The sequence below is a fragment of the Carassius auratus genome, chromosome 40 (genome assembly GCF_003368295.1).
Source record: "Carassius auratus strain Wakin chromosome 40, ASM336829v1, whole genome shotgun sequence".
Classification (NCBI taxonomy): domain Eukaryota; kingdom Metazoa; phylum Chordata; class Actinopteri; order Cypriniformes; family Cyprinidae; genus Carassius; species Carassius auratus.
Genome location: NC_039282.1, coordinates 19,387,132 through 19,407,235, shown reverse-complemented (window position 1 = coordinate 19,407,235; position 20,104 = coordinate 19,387,132). Strand labels below are relative to the sequence as shown.

The 20,104-nt window shown below is 35.7% G+C and overlaps 1 protein-coding gene across 3 annotated transcripts in view; it reads left to right on the top strand.

Annotated features, from left to right (window-relative positions):
• The window catches only part of LOC113058795 (diacylglycerol kinase delta-like), a 27,684-nt gene extending 8,584 nt beyond the window's left edge, over positions 1–19,100 (top strand). For all 3 annotated transcript variants that reach the window (XM_026227007.1, XM_026227008.1, XM_026227009.1), the window contains 27 exons: positions 2,749–2,853; positions 3,641–3,773; positions 3,868–3,974; positions 5,159–5,284; positions 5,355–5,457; positions 6,507–6,669; positions 6,765–6,873; positions 7,888–8,027; positions 8,107–8,191; positions 9,339–9,433; positions 9,509–9,608; positions 9,701–9,977; positions 11,157–11,282; positions 11,360–11,488; positions 11,573–11,666; positions 11,749–11,859; positions 12,111–12,207; positions 12,835–12,942; positions 13,018–13,131; positions 13,246–13,380; positions 13,462–13,616; positions 13,752–13,863; positions 13,960–14,052; positions 15,688–15,807; positions 15,879–15,996; positions 16,071–16,201; positions 17,280–19,100. In XM_026227007.1, coding sequence (XP_026082792.1) covers positions 2,749–2,853; positions 3,641–3,773; positions 3,868–3,974; positions 5,159–5,284; positions 5,355–5,457; positions 6,507–6,669; positions 6,765–6,873; positions 7,888–8,027; positions 8,107–8,191; positions 9,339–9,433; positions 9,509–9,608; positions 9,701–9,977; positions 11,157–11,282; positions 11,360–11,488; positions 11,573–11,666; positions 11,749–11,859; positions 12,111–12,207; positions 12,835–12,942; positions 13,018–13,131; positions 13,246–13,380; positions 13,462–13,616; positions 13,752–13,863; positions 13,960–14,052; positions 15,688–15,807; positions 15,879–15,996; positions 16,071–16,201; positions 17,280–17,369 — 3,276 coding nt within the window. In that variant the 3' untranslated portion in view covers positions 17,370–19,100. The remainder of the gene's footprint in view (positions 1–2,748; positions 2,854–3,640; positions 3,774–3,867; positions 3,975–5,158; positions 5,285–5,354; positions 5,458–6,506; positions 6,670–6,764; positions 6,874–7,887; positions 8,028–8,106; positions 8,192–9,338; positions 9,434–9,508; positions 9,609–9,700; positions 9,978–11,156; positions 11,283–11,359; positions 11,489–11,572; positions 11,667–11,748; positions 11,860–12,110; positions 12,208–12,834; positions 12,943–13,017; positions 13,132–13,245; positions 13,381–13,461; positions 13,617–13,751; positions 13,864–13,959; positions 14,053–15,687; positions 15,808–15,878; positions 15,997–16,070; positions 16,202–17,279) is intronic.
• The last annotated feature ends 1,004 nt before the right edge of the window (positions 19,101–20,104 follow it).

The window sequence follows — 20,104 nt, the reverse complement described above, 5'->3', positions numbered from 1 at the left end:
TGGATTATTGTGATGTTTTTATCAGACTCTCATTTTGACGGCACCCATTCACTGCAGAGCATCCACTGATGAGACACTGATGCAATGCTACATTTCTCCAAACCTGACGAAGAAACAAACTCATCCTCATCTTAGAGGACCTTTTCAGCAAATGATTCCTTTATCTCCGGGTTAAGCGTAATGAAAAGCATTAGATTAGTCTGAAACTGATAGTTCTTTGGGTGCTTTATGAGCTTATTGTGGCAGCTGTGTGTTAAAGTGTTAAACAGGATGTGTTTAGCTTATGTAACAGAACCCCAAAAGCTCTTTGAGTCGTATGACACGGTTCAGCTGGTGTTACGACAGCGCTGATAATGTGTGTTTGTGTGAGGGATAAAAGTGGCTTCAAGATCTACATCAAAGACATTAACCACACACACACACACACTGACTCTCTCTCTCTCTCTCTCTGTGTGTGTGTGTGAGTCTGTCTCTCGTCCGCTGCGTGTCAGCTGATCCGTCTGTCTGTATATTTTACTTGGTTTTATGAGGCAGCTTGTGTACTCTTTGAAATGAATAATATGATCGGTGTATTTGTGTGTGTGTGTGTGTGTGTGTGTGTGCGCACTGGTGGAGGAAAGGCGTGAGTTATTTTTATCCGTGTGGGAACAGAGGGTCTTTGTCAGCAGCTTTAGGAAACGGATTGGGAAGTTGCCACACACACACACACACACACACACACACACGATATTTAAGGCCTTGAATGCTTGATGGTTTGGCTGTTGTGATACAGCTGAAAAAGTTTTAAGTTCCTGACATTTCAGGCCACTAGTGAACAAGTCTATTTTTAGTATAAGAATGTAATTGATAATATCAGTTTGCATTAATTTCATATTTGTTTTAGTTTTTTTAAATTGTTTTATTAACAGAGCTGAAATGAAATAAAACATCATAATGTCCTTTTAACTCCTAAAACGTTTCTTTTTAGGTTCAAATGTGCTCTCAGACTTTTAAAGTGTATCTCAATGATTTCCATTTAATGTTATTTTATATTTATGTATTTATTAACAGATGCATTCATTTGTTAATTCATTTATTTACTTAAGTGGCGTTAAATGGGTTGCAAAATAGATTCAGGTAACACTTTACAATAAGTTTCCATTAGTTAACTGTAGTATCTAACAGAAACGAACCGAGAAGCATACATTTATCACAGTTGTGTATTAATCTTTGTTAATGTTAGTAAATGAAACTACAGACATTCACTGTTTGTTGATGTTAATTCACAGTGCATTAACAAGCACATATTCAATATTATATAATAATGCATTAGTAAATATTAAATTAGTTTAATTAACATGAACAATGATGCCTACAGCATTTACTGATTCTAGTTAATTTTCATGCATTTTTCAATTAAACGTTAACATGAGTTAATGCACTGTGAACTAACATAAACTCTAAACATATATATTTTTATAATGCATGCCGTAGAAGTGTATTTCTCATTATTTCTCAATAAATAAATTATCCTTTAGTTCATGTTGGGTAATGCTTTAACTGATGTAAACAAATAAGAGCTTTTTGTACAGTGCATTTAAAAACTAGATAAAAAAGGCACTTTTTAAAAAGAATATTTCAGCATTTTCATTTATATAACAATTCATAAAGGTATAAACTAAACATAAGGAATGCATGCCTCTTGTGAGTATTATGCAAACTATTTGTTTGACTCGCTCATGACGGAAATAAATTGATCTTATCTACTTTATTTGCTACTCAAATGCTATTAATACATTTCTTAACACACTGTCTTACTCATGAGTAGCTGAAAATAGAAATATGTGAAACTAATCTAATGTCATTGTATTTAGGCGAATCAATGGCCAATGAAAGCTTGTTAAAGGAATAGTTCAGCAAAAAAAGAAAATGTGCTTAAATTTACTCACTGTTTGTTTCTTCATCAGGTTTGTAGAAATGTAGCATTGAATCAGTGTCTCACCAATGGATGCTCTGCAGTGAATGGGTGCCGTCAGAATGAGAACTGATAAAAACATCAGAATAATCCACAGCACTCCAGTCCAGCAGTGAACATCTGGAGAAGACAAAAGATGAAACAAATCCAGAAGATTTTAACTAAAATATGAGTTTATAATCCAAAATAATGCTTTCTGATATGAAAAAGTGTTCTGGTCTGAATCAGGAGTGAAATCTGCACAGATCAAGCACCGTTTTAAATGGAGGAAACATTACTATGGATGTATTTAGCTGGAAACAGCAGTGTGGATTATTGTGATGTTTCTATCAGACTCTCATTCTGACGGCACCCATTCACTGCAGAGCATCCATTGATGAGACACTGATGCAATGCTACATTTCTACAAACCTGATGAAGAAACAAACTCATCCTGATCCTTGATTACCTAAGAGCGAGTAAATTTCAGCAACTTTATTTTTTATTTTTGAGTTCACTAGTCCTTTAGATGATCTTTAAATGTTCAGCTGATATATTCAATCTGTCATTCAACACTAGTTGGCACCCTGTACAATGAATAACAAGAGCTGTTTGGTATGTGTGTGTGTGTGTGTAGAGAGAGAAAGAGAGAGAGAGATAATGAGAGAGACACAGAGATGGTGTGTGTGTGAAGTGGACAGGGGGTTCCTTGTTCCTTGGCCTTAGTTTGTGTGAGAAACACATGCTTCTGGAGCCCTGAGTGCTCACACACACACACACACTCACACACACTCTCTCTCTCTCTCTCTCTGTAGGTAATCACTCCGTGTCGTCGGCTGGTTCTGTGTGCTGAAAACAGGAAAGAGATGGAGGAATGGATCGCGGCGCTGAAGAGTGTTCAGAACAGAGAACACTTTGAGGTCAGTTTCTTCATCTGTCTGGACGTTTTCACGATCTGTTAATCAATTCTGTTACACCACATTCTTTACAAGAGGTTTACGATCAGTTTGGTTTTTTCACAGAAAATGAGTCAGAATTCAGATTAGTTTCTTGTTTAATTGCTAGCAGTGCTACCATCCGTATTTTTTGTGCAGTTTAGTGACAGATTATACTGCGATAACCTTACTTTGAATATTATACACTAATGTTCAGCTCTGTTCCAGTGTTATTTTGGTATTATTATTATATTATTGGCTTTTATTTTTGTAATTTTACTTGTATTATTTTTTGGTTTGTTTTTATTAATTTTGTAACATGCTTTTGTTTGTTTTGAATCATGATTATTAGGTTTAATTTATTTTAATTTCATTTTTAGTTTTTTTTTCCAGTTTATTTACTTGCTTTATTTAAATTAACAAAAATAACTTAGATTACTGTTTTTTTTATTTTTTTATTTTTTTTATAAAGAAGTCTCTTCTGCTCTTCAAAGCTGCTTTTATTTTACCAGAAATACAGTAAAAATTGTGAAATATTTTTACAATTTAAAATAACTGTTTTCTGTGTGAATCTTTGTTAAAGTGTAATTTATTTCTGTGGTGCTCCGCTGTATTTTCAGCATCATTCCTGCAGTCTTCAGTGTCACATGATCTTCAGAAATCAGAATAATATGATGATTTACTGCTCAAGAAACATTTCTGATTATCGTCAATGTTGAAAACGGTTCATGTTTTTGTGGAAACTGTGATATTTTTGAATGCCTTTCCGCAGTCCACTCAGTTCAGCATGGATCATTTCTCTGGGATGCATAACTGGTACGCCTGTTCTCACGCTCGCCCCACGTACTGTAACGTCTGTCGGGAGGCTCTGTCTGGAGTCACGTCTCACGGACTGTCCTGCGAAGGTAATAAGAGCTTCTTAATTTGTAATTGTATGGATTGAATGTGTTTAAGTGCTGCCTTGACTGAAGTGTGTGTGTGTGTGTGTGTGTCGTACAGTGTGTAAGTTCAAGGCTCACAAGCGTTGTGCGGTCAGAGCCACTAATAACTGCAAGTGGACGACACTGGCTTCTATCGGTAAAGACATTCTGGAGGATGAGGAGGGGGTGAGTGCTGCTCATGCAACAACAAATCCGGCTCCACTCTTAGTTTGGAATTTATTTATATACTATTATAGGTTTATTCATATCTTAAATTAGCTTTTATTTTTTTGTCTAATTTTTTTGAAATGTTATTATACTATTTTGTTAGTTTTTATAGATTTTTCTATCAGTTTCTATTTTCTGCTGTTTACTGATTATTACTGGTTTATATATATATATATTTTTTTTTCCATCTAATAATTTATACTATTTTCTGCTGTTTACAAATTTTTACTTTTTATTTTTGTCATTAGCTTTTATTCATTTCCAATTAAAAATGTATGCTATTTTAAATTTTCTGCTGTTTACTGATTTTTCTAGTTTTTTATTTTTAATTATTTCCAATTACTAATTTATACTATTTTACATTTTCTGCTGTTGTTCATTGATTTTTACTAGTTAGTTTTTATTTTATGATTTATTTCCAATAAATAATTTATGCTATTTTCTATTTTCTGCTGTTTATTGATTTCTACTAGTTTTTTATTTTTATTTTTTATTTTTATTTATTTCCAATTTATAATTTTAGCACTTAAACATAAATTTATGTTGGTTCCCAAGGCAATATTTCTCATTTTTATTTAAAGTTTTCCATCTAATATTTATATTTTATTTTATTTCAGCTTTGTTTTAATAATAAGTTTTAGTCAACATTTGTATCAATATTATTATTATTTTAATATTAAATTTTAATGGGTTTTTTTTTTTTTTTTTTTTTTTTACATTTTTAGCTTTAGTTTTTGTTTATTTAAATTCCATATATATATCTGTTTATAATTTTGGCTTCAGTTAACTTTTCTTATATTTGTTTATTTCCAATATATTTTTTTATATTACATTTTATAAATATTTAACAGATTTAAGTTTAATTTTTTTTTTTCGTTTCGTTTTTTTTTTCAATTAACAATTTTAGCACTTACGTGTATTTTATTTCAGCCAAGGCAAAATTTCTTAAGTTTTCCATCTAATATTTACGTTCTATTTTATTTCAGCTTTAATTTTAACAACTAAAATGTTTTCACAGTTTTAGTTAAAGATAAAAATGCTGTCTTCCATAGATGCATAAATCTGGACTAAAAGATAGGCTCAGTTAGCATCAGAACTGCTCACTCATGGGGTTAATAATGGACTCATTCTAAACTCTGTAGATCTCGATGCCTCATCAGTGGCTGGAGGGGAATCTGCCCGTCAGCGCCAAATGCACCGTGTGCGACAAAACCTGTGGCAGCGTCCTGAGACTGCAGGACTGTCGCTGTTTGTGGTGCAAAGCCATGGTGAGTGCATGAAAGTGAACTTAATTTAACTTCTGTTCTTATTTTAATGGAACTCAATAATGTTCTCCAGGTGCATGCTGGGTGCAGGGACCAGCTCTCGCCGAAGTGCCCACTGGGTCAGTGTAAAGTCTCAGTGATTCCACCCACCGCCCTCAACAGCATCGACTCAGACGGTGAGCGTCCAATCAGAACCGTCCCTCAGAAACAGCCAATCAGAACGCTTTCCCAGAGATGACCAATCAGAAAGAGCCATCTGATGGAAACATCCAATTATTCATTTAAGCTCCTTTAAGTGGTAAAATGACTAAAACCTAAGATGAAAGAAAAACACATTAATGCAAAATAGAAGTCACAAACTAATAAACATGACAAAAGCACGTTTGCTCAGGTGCAGTAAAACTATTAACAGAAACAGTTTTTGATTTTAATAATGTGTGTGTGTGTGTGTCTGTCTGTCTCTGTGTGTGTGTTTTGTCTTTGGCTCTGTGTGTGTGTGTGTTTGTCTTTGGCTCTGTGTTTGTGTGTGTGTCCTTCTGTCTGTGTGTGTGTGTTTGTCTTTGGCTCTGTGTGTGTGTGTGTCTGTCTGTGCCTGTGTGTGTGTGTGTGTGTCTTTGTCTCTGTGTGTCTTTGTCTGTGTGTGTGTGTGTGTCTTTGTCTCTGTGTGTCTTTGTCTGTGTGTGTCTCTGTGTGTGTGTGTGTGTCTGTCTCTGTGTGTCTGCGTGTGTGTGTGTGTGTCTGTCTGTCTCTCTCTGTGTGTGTGTCTGTCTGTGTGTGTGTGTGTGTGTGTGTGTGTGTGTGTGTGTGTGTGTATGTGTGTGTCTGTCTCTGTGTGTCTGCGTGCGTGTGTGTGTGTGTCTGTCTGTGCATGTGTGTGTGTGTCTGTCTGTGCATGTGTGTGTGTGTCTGTCTGTGCATGTGTGTGTGTGTCTGTGTGTGTATGTCTGTCTGTCTCTCTCTGTGTGTGTGTGTGTGTGTGTGTGTGTGTGTGTGTTTTGTCTTTGGTTCTGTGTGTGTGTGTGTTTGTCTTTGTCTTTGGCTCTGTGTGTGTGTGTGTGTGTCTGTCTGTGCCTGTGTGTGTGTGTGTGTGTGTGTGTGTCTGTCTGTCCGTCTGTTTGTCTGTCTCTGTGTGTGTGTGTGTGTGTGTCTGTCTCTGTGTGTTTTTGTCTGTGTGTCTCTCTGTGTGTGTGTCTGTCTGTGTGTGTGTGTGTGTGTGTGTGTGTAGGCTTCTGGAAGGCGACGTGTCCTCCGAGCTGCACGAGTCCGCTGCTGGTGTTCGTGAACAGTAAAAGTGGAGATAATCAGGGTGTGAAGTTCCTGCGGCGCTTCAAGCAGCTGTTGAATCCTGCTCAAGTGTTCGATCTGATGAACGGAGGGCCACACCTGGGGTAAAACACACACCTGTCCCTGCTCACAGACACTCCCTGCTTCATATGACCTGTACCTGTGTGTGTGTGTGTGTGTGTGTGTGTGTCTGCCGCAGCTTGCGTCTGTTTCAGAAGTTCGACACCTTTCGTATTCTGGTGTGTGGAGGAGACGGCAGCGTCGGATGGGTTTTATCAGAGATAGACGCGCTGACTTTACACAAACAGGTACTAATTCATAAATAAATCATACATAATCTCAGCTTTTACTCTTCCAACTACAGTACATTGGCTTTTCATCCTTACTTAAAGACATTCATTGCAACCCGCCAGAATAAAAGTTCATTTAAACTTAAATCATTACAGAAATATATTTTACTTCTCAAAATAATATAAATAAATTAATATAATATAAATTATTAATACTTTATTTTTTAAGGAATATCACACTATCTCTTCTAAATTTTATTTTTTAACAAAAAAACTTCTATTTTGCAGCACCTTATTTTTTTGTCAAAAATAAACTGAATTGTTTAACTATAATTTGAACAAATATTTTAATCTTCATTGTTTTGTGCTTTCATTTGATTATTACCTTTTTTTGATAATACATTTTTACTAACTAATAAATCCAGAAAAATGAAAACAGACAATATAGAATTTGTAAAATAAATTAATAAATGCATATTTCATAGGACTCTATTATTGTTAATATTGTAGATTATTAAATATTTTATGAATTATCAATTATTTAGAAATGTTTTTTGACGATTAAACTTTAATTTAACTACTATCCAGAAGAAGAATTAAATTAAAATTATTAAATAATAATTAATAAATAAATACTAATAATAATAATACAATTATATTAACACATTAATAAAAAAATAACGCTGAATTTTTAATTTAAATTGGAAAAACATAATTTGGGTCCCTAAATATGACATAAAGTGTAGGACACAATAGAGTTTCAGACACAGTTTATTTGCTTCTACTGCCTCCTGGTGGGGGATTTATTTTGCCTGGCTGAAAGTCAGTTCTATTCTATATATATATATGTTTTACATTTATTACATTTATGCATTTAGCAAATGCTTTTATATGAAGCAACTTAAAATGCATGAATTGCATTCAATGTTTACTTTTTCTCAGTTCATGCATTCCTTGGAAATCAAACTCCTTTTTATCAAAGTAAGGAGAGTGTTGATGACCTGTGTGTGTGTTGCTGTGTTCGCTCCGCAGTGCCAGCTCGGCGTACTTCCTCTGGGAACAGGAAATGACCTGGCGAGAGTTTTGGGCTGGGGCTCTGCGTGTGACGATGACACACAGTTACCACAGATCCTGGAGAAACTGGAGAGAGCCAGTACTAAGATGCTGGACAGGTCAGAGTGCGTCTGAAGACACTGTCACAGTCTGTTCCTGTCCTTCACAAACATTTAAACCAGTTTATTTCTCTTCTAGATGGAGTATTATGGTATACGAGACCAAGTTACCACGACATCACTCCGGCTCCACAGTAACAGAGGACTGCAGTGAGGACTCCGAGGTGTGAATGAAAGAAAGGCCTTCATTTGGACATTTTCTTTACTGTACATCAAGTGTTTATTCCTCACTGTGAATCAGATTCCTCTCAAAAACTTTTTTTTTTCCTGAAATAAAAATAAATTAAAGCTATAAAAATTATAAAAAAATAAAAATCACAAAAATGCAAAAATTAAATAAAAATATAACAATTCAATGCTATAATAGCATATAAATATAAACTGTACGGTTGCATAATTAATCAAAATAAAACCGAATGCTTAGTGCAATTATCCAATCATAAAGGCTGTGATTTATATATTAAATATACTTATACTTTAACACTTTAATAAAATAAGTATGCGTTTCAAAGTGAAGCGCAGTACTGTGATTTAAAAAAATATTAAAATTAAATGAATAAATTATGAATTTACAAATTAAGATATTATGGCAGCCATAAATATTATTGTATGATTAAATATTAAAATTTCACAGTATTAATTTAAAATACAATTATATTATTTTCTGTATTACAATAGTAATATTTGTATTTAGTAATAAAAACAATGATATTAAAAGTATTAATAATTGTTGTTAGAGTTATACTAATATATAATCACACAATTTTGGTGCAAATTTCTGTCCTTCAAACAAGCACAGCAAATCTGGAACTGTTTTATTTATTATTATTATTTTAATTGTTGTAATTTTACAATTGTTCTTGAAAACTACTGTATTTTATTTTACAGTGAAATATTGCAATATAAATTAGTAAAATATTACAAAATATTTTGATAAGTTATGGATTTTAATACAGTAATAATCAAAATCTAGTTTTTTTATTAACACCCCCCCCCCCCCATTTTAATTTATGTCAAGGCTTCTTGTACCATAAACAGTTTTATTTTAGTGTTGCATAACTTTTTTCCATCGCTTTATTTATTTACAATTAAATTATCATCATGTCAGTTAGAGAGGACATCAAAATCTTTTCTTTTTAAAGTAACTGCTGCTGTTGTGTGTTTTCTTTGTTCTGATTGGCTGCTGTGTGTTTCCTCTGTTCTGATTGGCTGCTGTGTTTTTCCTCTGTTCTTATTGGATGTTGTGTTGTTTTCTCTGTTCTGATTGGCTGCTGTGTGTTTCCTCTGCTCTTATTGGCTGTTTTATTTCAGGTGCAGCACATTCTGACCTATGAAGACTCAGTTGCTGCTCATCTCTCCAAAATCCTGACGTCGGACCAGCACTCTGTGGTCATTTCATCTGCCAAGTACGTACTGTACACGTGATCATTTCTGTTCATGCGTGTTCTTCCTGGAGGTTTATCTGGAAGCGTGTTTTTCAGAGTCCTGTGTGAGACGGTAAAAGACTTTGTTTTGAAAGTCGGACGTGCTTACGAGAGAAACAGCGAAAACTCAGAAGAGTCAGAGGCCATGGCTAAAAAGGTCAGCTGTGATTGGCTGTTTGTTTTGTGATTGGCTGTTCTGGAGTGCTCTGTGATTGGCTGTTGAATGACTCGGGATGTTTTTGTGTTCAGTGTGGTGTGCTTAAAGAAAAGCTGGACTCGTTATTGAAAACTCTTAACGAGGAAGCCCAGGCCAGCAGTGTGTTGTCTGCGCCTCCACCCACCATCGCTGAGGAGCAGGTGGATGGGGAGGGTGTGTTTCTGGCTCCGCCCACTGCCCCGCCCACACTCACGGCCCCTTGCTTGCCTCGGCCGCCTGCCGCTATCTTCAAACCCCGAGAACAGCTGATGCTTCGCGCCAACAGCCTGAAGAAAGCCATCAGACAAATCATAGAGCACACCGAGAAAGGTGTGTGTGTGTGTGTGTGTGTGTGTGTGAGTGAGAGAGTGTCTTGTGTAAAAGTGTGTGTGTGTATATTTGCGCGTGCGCGCGCGTGTGTGTATGTGTCTGTGAGAGAGTTTTGTTTGAGGGTGTGAGATAGTGTTTGTGTGTGTGTGTGTGTGTGAGTGTCTTGTGTGTGTGTGTATGTATCTTAGAGTGTCTTGTGGAAAAGTGTGTGTGTGTGTGTGAGTGTGAGTTTTGTTTGAGGGTGAGTGTGTATGTGTGAGTGAGTGTTGTTAGAGTGTGTGTGCTTGTGTGTGTGTGTGTGTGTGTGTGTGTGTGTGTGTGTGTGTGTTTTGTCTGAGTGTGTATGTGTGAGTGAGTGTTGTTAAAGTATGTGTGTGTGTGTGTTTTGTCTGAGTGTGTATGTGTGAGTGAGTGTTGTTAAAGTATGTGTGTGTGTGTGTGTGTGTGTTTTGTCTGAGTGTGTATGTGTGAGTGAGTGTTGTTAGAGTGTGTGTGTGTATATAGGTGTGTGTGTGTGTGTTTTGTTTGAGGGTGTGTGTTGTGAGAGATAGTGTGTGTGTGTGTGTGTATGTGTGAGTGAGTGTTGTTAGAGTGTGTGTGTGTATATAGGTGTGTGTGTGTGTGTTTTGTTTGAGGGTGTGTGTTGTGAGAGATAGTGTGTGTGTGTGTGTGTATGTGTGAGTGAGTGTTGTTAAAGTGTGTTGTTGTGTGCTGGTGTGAGTAAGTGTTGTTAGAGTGTGTGTGTGTGTATATAGGTGTGTGTGTGTGTGTGTGTGTGTGTGTGTGTGTGTTTTGTTTGAGGGTGTGTGTTGTGAGAGATAGTGTGTGTGTGTGTGTGTGTGTGTGTGTATGTGTGAGTGAGTGTTGTTAAAGTGTGTCGTTGTGTGTTGGTGTGAGTAAGTGTTGTTAGAGTGTGTGTGTGTGTATATAGGTGTGTGTGTGTGTGTGTGTGTGTGTGTGAGTGAGTGTTGTTAGAGTGTGTGTGTGTGTGTGTGTATATAGGTGTGTGTGTGTGTGCTTGTTTGTGTTCAGTTGTTTTAATAATGACTGAAGTAACAAACACAAAGCTCGTTCAAATTCTGGGATGAACGGATCACCAAAAAATTGCATCAACTAAACAGCACAAACTAAAAGATCGATCTTGGATTTTTTTCAAAACCATGTGATCTGGTGTTGCAGCGGTGGATGAACAGAACGCTCAAACGGAGGAGGGTTTTCGTTCTCTGCCGGCGGAGGAAGAAGAGGAGGATGATGGTTCAGAAGCGTTGTCATACAGCAGCATCAGAGCGCGAGCCAGCAGACGAGGTGAGGTCACTCGTTATCACCTCTCATTAGTGACACACAGCAGCACTCGTTTGCTCATTCTGTCTCTCCGTCTTCAGCGTCTAAGACTCCATGTGAGAAGCTCATCAGTAGAGGAGGCCTGTCCATAGGCAGCTCCGCCTCACTTCCTGTCCAGACAGGAAGCAGAGAGAACATGCCCATGCTGAACACTAAGATCCTCTACCAAAGTAAGAGTCTTGAGCGGAAGCGGTGGAGGTTTTGCTGTCGTTCAGAGGCTCATGTCGTGTGTGTATGTGTGTGTGTGTGTGCAGGTCTCAGAGCAGGTGTGTCGGGCTCTTTGAGCGGCTCGGTGATCACCAGGCTGCTGGTCAACGCTGATCCGTTCAGCTGTGATCCGGAGAACCTGTGAGTCGCGCTTCTGTCTGTCTGTCGACCGGTCGTATTTAGAGCAAAGGCTGATGGGAAGGTGCTTCTCTGTGTGTTTCAGGGATCTGTTCACGGAGAAATGTGTGATGAATAATTATTTCGGGATCGGTCTGGATGCCAAGATCTCTCTGGACTTCAACAACAAACGTGACGAGCATCCGGAGAAATGCAGGTGCATAGACATCAAATATATATAGTCTCAAAAACACAGTAAAAACAGGAAAACTGTGGAAGGTTATTATGATGTAAAATAACTGTGTGACTCTGTGTTAAAGTGTAATGTATTTCTGTGATGCTCCGCTGTATTTTCAGCATCATTCCTCCAGTCTTCAGTGTCACATGATCTTCAGAAATCAGAATAATATGATGATTTACTGCTCGAGAAATATTTCTGAGAGTGTGTGTGTGTGTTTGTTTGTTCAGGAGTCGCACTAAAAACATGATGTGGTATGGAGTCCTGGGAACCAAAGAACTTCTGCACAGAACCTACAAGAACCTGGAGCAGAGAGTTCTGCTGGAGGTGTGTGTGTGTGTGTGTCTGAGAGAGAGAGAGAGAGAGAGAGAGTGTGTGTGTGTCAGAGAGAGAGTGTGTGTGTGTGTGTCTGAGAGAGCAAGTGAGTGAGTGTGTGTGTGTCTGAGAGAGAGAGAGAGAGAGAGAGTGTGTGTGTGTGTCTGAGAGAGAGAGAGAGAGAGAGAGAGAGAGAGTGTGTGTGTGTCAGAGAGAGAGTGTGTGTGTGTGTGTCTGAGAGAGTGAGTGAGTGTGTGTGTGTGTGTCAGAGAGAATGAGTGTGTGTGTCAGTGAGTGAGTGTGTGTGTGTGTGTGTGTGTATCTGAGAGAGCGAGCGAGTGAGTTTGTGTGTGTGTGAGACCGAGAGAGTGTGAGTGAGTGAGTGAGTGAGTGTGTGTGTGTGTGTGTCAGAGAGAACGAGCGTGTGTGTCAGTGAGTGAGTGAGTGTGTGTGTGTGTGTGTGTCAGAGAGAGCGAGTGAGTGTGTGTGTGTGTGTGTGTGTGTATCTGAGAGAGCGAGCGAGTGAGTTTGTGTGTGTGTGAGACCGAGAGAGTGTGAGTGAGTGAGTGAGTGAGTGTGTGTGTAAATGTTATAAGGTTAACCCAAACCTAACCCGAGTGTGTGTGTGTGTGTGTGTAGTGTGACGGGAGGCCGATCTCTCTTCCCAGTCTGCAGGGAATCGCCGTGCTGAATATTCCCAGTTACGCAGGAGGAACCAACTTCTGGGGCGGAACTAAAGAGGACGATGTACGTTTGTGCACTGACTTCCTGTGGATTTGTGTCTGTGTGTGTGTTTGTAATGAAGCGTGTGCTCGTTTACAGACGTTCATGGCTCCGTCGTTTGACGATAAGATCCTGGAGGTGGTGGCTGTGTTCGGCAGCATGCAGATGGCTGTGTCTAGAGTGATTAATCTACAGCATCACCGTATCGCACAGGTACACACACACACACACACACAGTAAAGACACATGGTCACATGTACTGAGTTACTACTAAGACCAGCTTAAGTAGGTAGACATGATTTAAACAAAGTGTGTGTGTGTGTTCAGTGTCGGACAGTGAAGATCACTATTCTGGGAGATGAAGGCGTCCCTGTGCAGGTGGACGGGGAGGCGTGGATCCAACCGCCCGGATACATCCGGATCCTCCACAAGAACCGCACACAAACCCTCACCAGAGACCGGGTCAGTGCTGACGCACGGCATTATGGGAAGAAGCTCTCGGAGAAGTGAAACGCTGCTCACATACGGCTGTTTTGTCCCCAGGCGTTCGAGAACACTCTGAAGTCGTGGGAGGACAAACAGAGAGGCGAGATTCCACGGCTGGTTTCCCAGCATGCATTGCAGCCGGAGATCGTTTCTGAAGAGGAAGCCACTCAGATCAGTCTGTTCGGACAGGCAGCCGGTGCACTCATACACAGGTACACAGATTATTTAACCGATTATTTAACCGAAATGTACTTCATAGATTGATCAGAAGTGAGTGTAAAGATCTGTACTTTTGATCAACTAAATGCATGCAACAAATCCAGACATGCATGTGTGTGTGTGTTTAGTATCAGGGAAGCAGCACAGTCTCATCACACGATCGAGCAGGAATTGGCTCATGCAGTCAACGCTAGCTCTAAAGCCATGGATCTGGTGTACGCTAACTCCAAAAGCAGCGGGGTGAGGGTTTATGACATCAGAACTGCTGAACTGCTCTGGTGTGGTTCCTCGTGACATCTTTGACGTGTGTGTGTGTGTGTGTGTGTGTGTGTGTAGGGTCTGTCCTGTAACGTGGTGATGGAGATGGTCAGTAATGTCAAAGCTCTGCACAGTGAGACGCAGCTGCTGCTCGCAGGAAAGATGAGTCTGGTGAGTCCATCTCATACAGTAAGAGAGAAACATGATTTGGAGAAAAACTGGCTGTTGGAATTAACCTCCTGTCAGCTGCTTTTTTTATAGATGTTAATTAATTGCATGTGCAAGGAAGTAGCAAAAACTTTGAAATAAAGCTGAAATAAATTAAATATAAATATTAGAGGAAAAGATATAACTGAAATAAAATGTTTAAGGTGAAGTACTACCAAATCTGAAATAAAAATAAATACTAATATAAAAAAACTAATCAAACGCATAACAAATGAAATAAAAATAAAAAACTGAAAATATATTAAAATAATGTTGCTTTTCATCGTCCAGTTAATAATAATAATTTTTTTAATAAATAATAAATTATTTAATAAAACCCCCCCAAAATTAATTTGATTTAACTAAATACTTTTATTTTAAAAAAGAAAATAATACATAATTAAATAACACAACTAACCTAGGCTATTATTAACTAAAACTATAAAAATATTTATAAATAATATGCATCACTTGAAATTAAAGAAACAATAACTGAAATAAAAGAAAATATATTAAACTGATTTCAGCTAGTTATAAACGTTTGAGTACCAAAATATCTAAAACTACCACTAAAAAACTATGTAGATATATTTTTTTAACATATAAAAATGACAAAACCTACAACAAAATTACTAAAACTTAAACTAAATTTAAAGTGAAATCAGAAAATATTAGAAAAAAAAATCTAAATATTAATGAAAACTATAACTTGCATGTGCATGAATATATGAATATATGAACTATAACTTGCAAATAGCTAAACCTTGTCATCATTTAAAAAAATAAACCTGAAATAAATTAAATATAAATATTAGAGGAAAAAAATATAACTGACATAAACCATGTTTAAGGTGAAGTACTAAAATAATCTAAATCTGAAATAAAAATAAATACTAATATAAAAAAACAATCAAATGCATAAATTAACTTAAATTAAAATGAAATATAAAAATATTTTAAATAATGTTGCTTTTATCTTCCATAATTATAATAAAAAAAAAGAAATTATAAATAGTTTGATAAAAATAAAAATTATTAATCTGATTTAACTAAATACATTTAAGAAAATTAATTAATACATAATTAAATAACACAACTAACCCGAGGTTATTAACTAAAACCATTAAAAAAATATTTTCATTACATACTTGAAATGAAAGAAACAGTAACTGAATCAAATCTAATATATTGCTTATATAATATACAAGTATATTAATTATATTTTAAACTGATTTCAGCTAGTTATAAATGTTAAAGTACCAAAAGTACCAAAAAAAAAAAAAAAATAACATATAAAAATGACTTAAACTTTAACTAAATTTAAAGTGAAACCAGAAATATATATATATATATATATATATATATATATATATATATAAAAAAAATCTAAATATTAACAAAAACTATAATAGTAGATAAATAGTATTCAAATAACACCGCATCTAACAATACGATTATACAAAATGATATAAAAATCAGTTATCATCAAAGACAAATCTGATTGGTCCACTCTAAAGTGTCATGTGACTATGGATGCTAAAGCACATGTGAGTGATGAGAATCATCACAGCTGAGTGTTTCCTGATGGTGTGTGTGCAGCAGCTGGATGCTCCTCAGAGAGATCATCTGAGCGCTGCGTTGAGTTCAGTCGCTCTGCAGTTACGCAGACTCACAGACATCAGCTGGATCAGTCAGCTCATCGAGCCGGCCGACGACGAGGTGCGTGGCGTCCAGCTGGTTTGGGGTGTTTCGGTGAGTGTGTTCCGGTTTTAAAGTGTGTTTGTGTGCAGGGTCAGCTGTCCGATTTCTCCAAGCGCACTCGCAGCGCTAAATTCCGCCTCGTGCCCAAATTCAAGAAAGACAAAAACAACAAAAACAAGGAGACGTGCGCCGCCCTCAACATGCCAGGTACGACCCGAGCTTTGACCTTTGACCTCTGACCTCGTGCATGAGTGTAACCCAGGTGTGTGTTGTGTGAGCAGTGAATACGTGGGGTGTGGAGGAAGTGGGCGTCTGGCTGGAGATGCTCTGTCTGTCCGAGTATAAGGAGATCTTCATCAGACATGATATCAGAGGACCAGAGCTGCTTCAGCTGGAGAGGAGAGACCTGAAGGTAAGAGCGCTCCACCTTCGGCAAATACACACACATTCAGATCTGCTGTCGGGATACAGGAGTTCTCCGAGGGCTGCAAGGGGTTAAAAACATTACAATAATAAATAAAGAAATGTTGCTTACATAAACCATAAATAAATTTGGTTTAAAAGTAAATAAATAACTGATTTAAATAATAAATAAATAAATAAAAAGAATTTAATTAATAAGAATTAAATTTGAATTAAAAAGTATTCAGTTGATTTGATATATTGTAGAAAAAAAGCTACTTTGCATCAATTTTTGTCGGGGAAAGCGTAATAGAAATAAACTTTAATTTAATTTTATTTAAATTACAAAATTTATTTAAAACAAATACATTTTATATATATATATATATATATATATATATATATATATATATATATATATATATATATATATATATATATATATAAACTAAAACATGAATAAATATATTTGAGTAAAATAAAAATAAATGATTGATTTAAAATACATTTTATTAAAAAAAATTATTATAAAATATTAATTTAATTTAAATAAATAAATTGATTAAAACAAATTAATACAATTAGATTTAAATAAGTCACATTGAAATAGGGTTATTATAGTTAACTAAAACTGGAGAAAAAAAAGAAAGAAAAAAGTTAATTACTTAAAAATAAAATAGAAATGAACTGAAAGTACAAAAAAAAGTGTTTGGTTTAAATTGAAGTAGGAAAATAACAAACTAAATAAACTAAAACTTATAAAACGCACAATAAAATTCTTAAACCTTTAACTAAAATGAAAGTGAAAACATAATTTCAAAAAATAAAATCTCGTTTAAAATATGATCAAAAACTGTGTAGTAAATGAATAACACTGCATTAAACAATATGTTGAAACATAATAGATACTAAATAGGTTTTTAATTGCTGTTTTACACATTTATAATAGTCATTTTTACAGTATCCCTTGCCTGATCATGATCATATTTGATCTGTTTACTATGTTGTGTACAGAGAAAATTGTGTACCGTTTGAGTTAAGAAATACAGACTTAAAGCATCGTGTGTGTGTGTGTGTGTGTGTGTCAGGATCTGGGAGTGACTAAAGTCGGTCACATGAAGCGGATCCTGCAGGGAATCAGGGATTTGAGTCGAAACAGCACAACCAGTGAAGCCTAGACGCTCCGCAGCCAATCAGATGCCTCGTTCGGATGTGACGGCTTCACTCAGCCAATCAGACGCTCCGTCACGACTGGAAGCAGCCATACTCCGCCACTCGACCAATCACAGTGCCTTCTGTCCTCCACCTGGGTGACATCATCGCTTTAGGGGAAATATTTTACTTGATAGAAGGGGGAGATTTATCATATAATGTAGAATAATTCACAGATTTAGCATTTAGCCAACATTTCACTTCCTTAAAGTATCAAATGTTTGTCAAATCATCAAAACGGAATAACTTCCTCCACCTGTCAAACAGCTTTTCCTTTCCGCTTTTAAAATGAAAGATGTGGTGAATGTTGTTTCATACAACCGTGGGTCAGAAACCTTTAACTTGATGCATTTGGCTGATGCTTTTATCCAAAGTGCATTGCATAAAATAAAACAAAAACGTAAAATAGTAAATTATTCAAATAAATAAAAGTGTGTGATGCCTTAAAATGCTGTCTAAGTAGGAAGCTCACTAGGTTTGGGATGGAGAAAGTTTCATGAGACCTTTAACATGTTGTTGTGACAATCAGCTGTATCGACCAATCAGACGCTCCGCTTTGCCCCGCTCTTCTTCCTGGATGCCTTATCCTTCCACCAGCTTTCTGATGAATCACATATCAGTCTGAAACACACATCTGACAGAGATATGTATTTGTTGTAAAAGAGCATGGACAGCAGAGTATTTCAGTCTTAACCAGGCGTGACGTGACACAAGCCATCTCTTTTATGCAAATCTGATTCCAAAGTAGCCCCGCCCACAGTGAAATCTCATTGGTGGAAAATCTCCAGTTCTCATGAATATACATCAGTGGTTTTTAACCAGACATTAAAATAAGCCAAAACAACTAAAAAAACAATACTTTTCCAATTTTATTTCACCTACTAAACAAGTATTTAACGAACAAATCTTGTAAACCCTGGAAAACTCATAAAACTGTATGAGCATTTATATAATGATAGATATACATAGACATTTTCTGTAGTTAAAGAAAGCTCTAAAACTAGGTTTTACTTTCATGCATTTAATCCAAAGTGACTTGCATTGAATTCAAGGATAAACTGACAAACAAATAAATATCAAAAATAAAGAGGTGAAATAATTATTTTTAGTAAATTATAATAAATCATAAAATACCAAGCTCTAAAATATTTTAAATTGTAATAATAATACTTATGCAGTAAATCACAAAAAACCCTGTAAGACTCATGCACAGTGGAGTCACAAAGGTTGAGAACCACTGCTATATATTATAATTATTATGGACTTTTTTAACATGTTAACAGATAGAAAAATGTTTTTTATTGTGTTTCTAAATGCTTTTTTATAAACTCTTCTGGGATTGAACACCGACTGTGTCCGAGACAAACACTGACTTTACCCTTTAACTGCTTTACACACTTCATGTGTGTTTGAGTCTACTAAGTGTGTGTGTGTGTGTGTGTGTCTCCTTCACATCTGGTCTTAATCAGACTCGCATCATGTCATATTGGACTCCAGGGGCGTCCAATCTCTCTGACTGTTAAATATTTATTTTATTGTTAAGTTATAACTTACATCCATGTGACACGGTCCATCTCTGATTTTCGTTTTAGTATATTTTAACTTTTTTTGTAAATAGGCCTTCACTAAGATTGTAAATAACTTGTTACTGTAAAGTGAAAGCGTCTGTATTAAAACAAGCTCTGTGTAACTCTGAACTGCTGTCTTTTGTGTCACATATTAGTTATTTTTTACTAAACAGAAGCAGAGTAATAAATTACATTACATTGTGTCATTGTGCTGTACAAATATTTTTACTTTTATTGTTACAAAGTGTATATGATGGTATATTAACTATAATTTGCAGTAATTTTACATTATACAGTGTCATTTTACTGTATGTATATATTTTTTCTATATTTTAAATAACTTTTATAACGGTCATTTAAAAGCAATTTAATAAATAAATTACATAGTATCTTATTTTTTTAATAGAATAGTAATTTTTAACAAATTATAATCGTTTTAGTAGCAATGTATTAATAGTATATTATATTGAATAGTGTCATACCATACATATATTTACATTTTATTACAATACATTTTAGAAGAGCAATTTAAGTTAAGCAGGTTTGGAGGATATTTTATTTAAAAACATTTTTTTTACATAAATATTTACATAAAATTGGAACAGTATGTAAAAATTATTATTTTTTTCCATTTAGAAAAATTAATGGAGAATGTGCATTAAGTGGAAGATTTCTGCTTATCAATGCTTTATAATGAGAGTGGATAGTAGCAGAAACTTTCAAATCCCAAAAATTGCACCCATCCATTATAAAAGAAGTTAATAAAAGCCTTCTGAAGTGAAGTGATGCGTTTGTGTAACAAAAATATCAATATTTACAACTTCATAAACTTTAATTATTGTATAAGTCTGGAAGAAGAATGTCATATACGCCTAGGATGCCTTGAGGGTGAGTAAATCATGGGCAATTTTTTTATTTTTGGGTGAACTAACCCTTTAAAATTAAAAGGACATGATATTACCGCTATGACCAGTAGATGGCGGCAGAGCATCACTAATTAATTTATGCAAAATTATAAATAAATACTTATACTTATCGGCAAATGTATTTTTCAATGGTGTTTTTGGTCCACGTCTGTTTTTTGAATGAGAGAAAAAAAAAAACTTGAATATAAATGAAAAAAAAAAAGTTGC